Source organism: Echinops telfairi, unplaced genomic scaffold (assembly GCF_000313985.2).
Source record: "Echinops telfairi isolate 266 unplaced genomic scaffold, ASM31398v2 ScPeMD7_7356;HRSCAF=8355, whole genome shotgun sequence".
Taxonomy (NCBI): Eukaryota; Metazoa; Chordata; class Mammalia; order Afrosoricida; family Tenrecidae; genus Echinops; species Echinops telfairi.
In genome coordinates this window covers 2,592,352-2,593,768 of record NW_022111256.1, presented here as the reverse complement: position 1 = coordinate 2,593,768, position 1,417 = coordinate 2,592,352, and the positions used below count along the sequence as shown (strand labels likewise).

Sequence of the window (1,417 nt, the reverse complement as noted above, 5' to 3'; positions counted from 1 at the left end):
AGGATCGCAGGTATGCAGACCTCACTGAAGACCAGCTGCCCTCCTGCGAGAGTCTGAAGGACACCATTGCCAGAGCCCTGCCCTTCTGGAACGAAGAAATCGTTCCTCAGATCAAGGAAGGGAAGCGGGTCCTGATTGCAGCCCATGGCAACAGCCTCCGGGGCATTGTCAAACATCTGGAGGGCCTCTCTGAAGAGGCAATCATGGAGCTGAACCTGCCCACCGGCATCCCCATCGTCTACGAGTTGGACAAGAACTTGAAGCCCATCAAGGCCATGCAGTTCCTGGGGGACGAGGAGACCGTGCGTAAAGCCATGGAAGCTGTGGCCGCCCAGGGCAAGGCCAAGAAGTGAAGGCACGCCAGCCGACTGCTATCCCAGGGACACCTGCCCTCCCTGCTCACCCTGTCCTCTGCACCGCTCCCCTGCACACGTCACACTGACCACACCTTATGCCGCAGATGGGGGACCACTGGCTCCCATTTCAGCCATCTTGTCCCCTACACCCTCGCCCTTCGTACAGGCCTAGTCTGAATGGCACCTCTGGGCATGCATTCTCCTCAGCCAGGCCCAAGGAAGCCTTGCCTCTCTTCCCAGAGGGCAGGGACTCTGATTATGCCAGTGGATTGTTTACTCGGGACAGACTCGAGCTAGGGGGTGGGAGGAACCACACTGAGGGTGACCGACCAGGAGGGCGAGCTGGGCGATTCCAGGCCCGGACTGTTGTGCATTGGCACTCTATTCATTCCATGTGATCTTACATCCCCTTCCTCCCTGACCCCAAAGGTTGGGATCAACTCCGAATGTTTACGTGTTGTATTTTACAAAAGGAAAAAAAATCATGTTTATGTATGACAAAATGAAAACCCTTCTTGGGTTTCTGGTGGCAGTTGATATACTAGGACCCCATGTGACCCTCAGAAACTAAGCCATTCCTCTCACCGTGTGGGGTAGGCTCCCTGGCTGCTGCAGGGAGGAGTCCATCCTGCTGTGTGCTGTAGAACCCTTCCCCGCCCTCTCTGTTGTGAGGCAGTGAAATGCCTGTTGATCGTGTCCACATGTCTCTTCACTGAGATTGAGGCTGGTCCAGTCAGTCGCTCAGCCCTGCTACTTGGGCCCAGTCCTCAGTTTGAAGACACCTGTACTAAATCCTTTTTCCAGATCAGTATAATAAAGGAGTGATGTGCAATATCTTGTGGTGTGATGTGTGATCCCTGATGGGTAGGAACCCTCCAATCCAACTTGAAACATCTCTTTACTCAACTCAGTCACTGTGTGACAGGTTGGAGCTTTCTGTTACCAGGCCTAAGCAGAACTCTGCCCCACCTGTCCCAGGATTTGGACTTCCTGCTGGGTTTTCACCTCTGGTGGGAAAGCTGGCTTGGGGGTGGGCTGGGCAGAGGATCTCCAGTCATGGT

The 1,417-nt window shown here is 54.7% G+C and overlaps 1 protein-coding gene across 1 annotated transcript in view; it reads left to right on the top strand.

The window, feature by feature from the left end:
- LOC101650832 (phosphoglycerate mutase 1-like) overlaps positions 1–443 on the top strand; it is a 5,314-nt gene extending 4,871 nt beyond the window's left edge. The window contains exon 3 of the mRNA XM_004717392.2: positions 3–443. Coding sequence (XP_004717449.1) covers positions 3–353 — 351 coding nt within the window. The 3' untranslated portion in view covers positions 354–443. The remainder of the gene's footprint in view (positions 1–2) is intronic.
- The last annotated feature ends 974 nt before the right edge of the window (positions 444–1,417 follow it).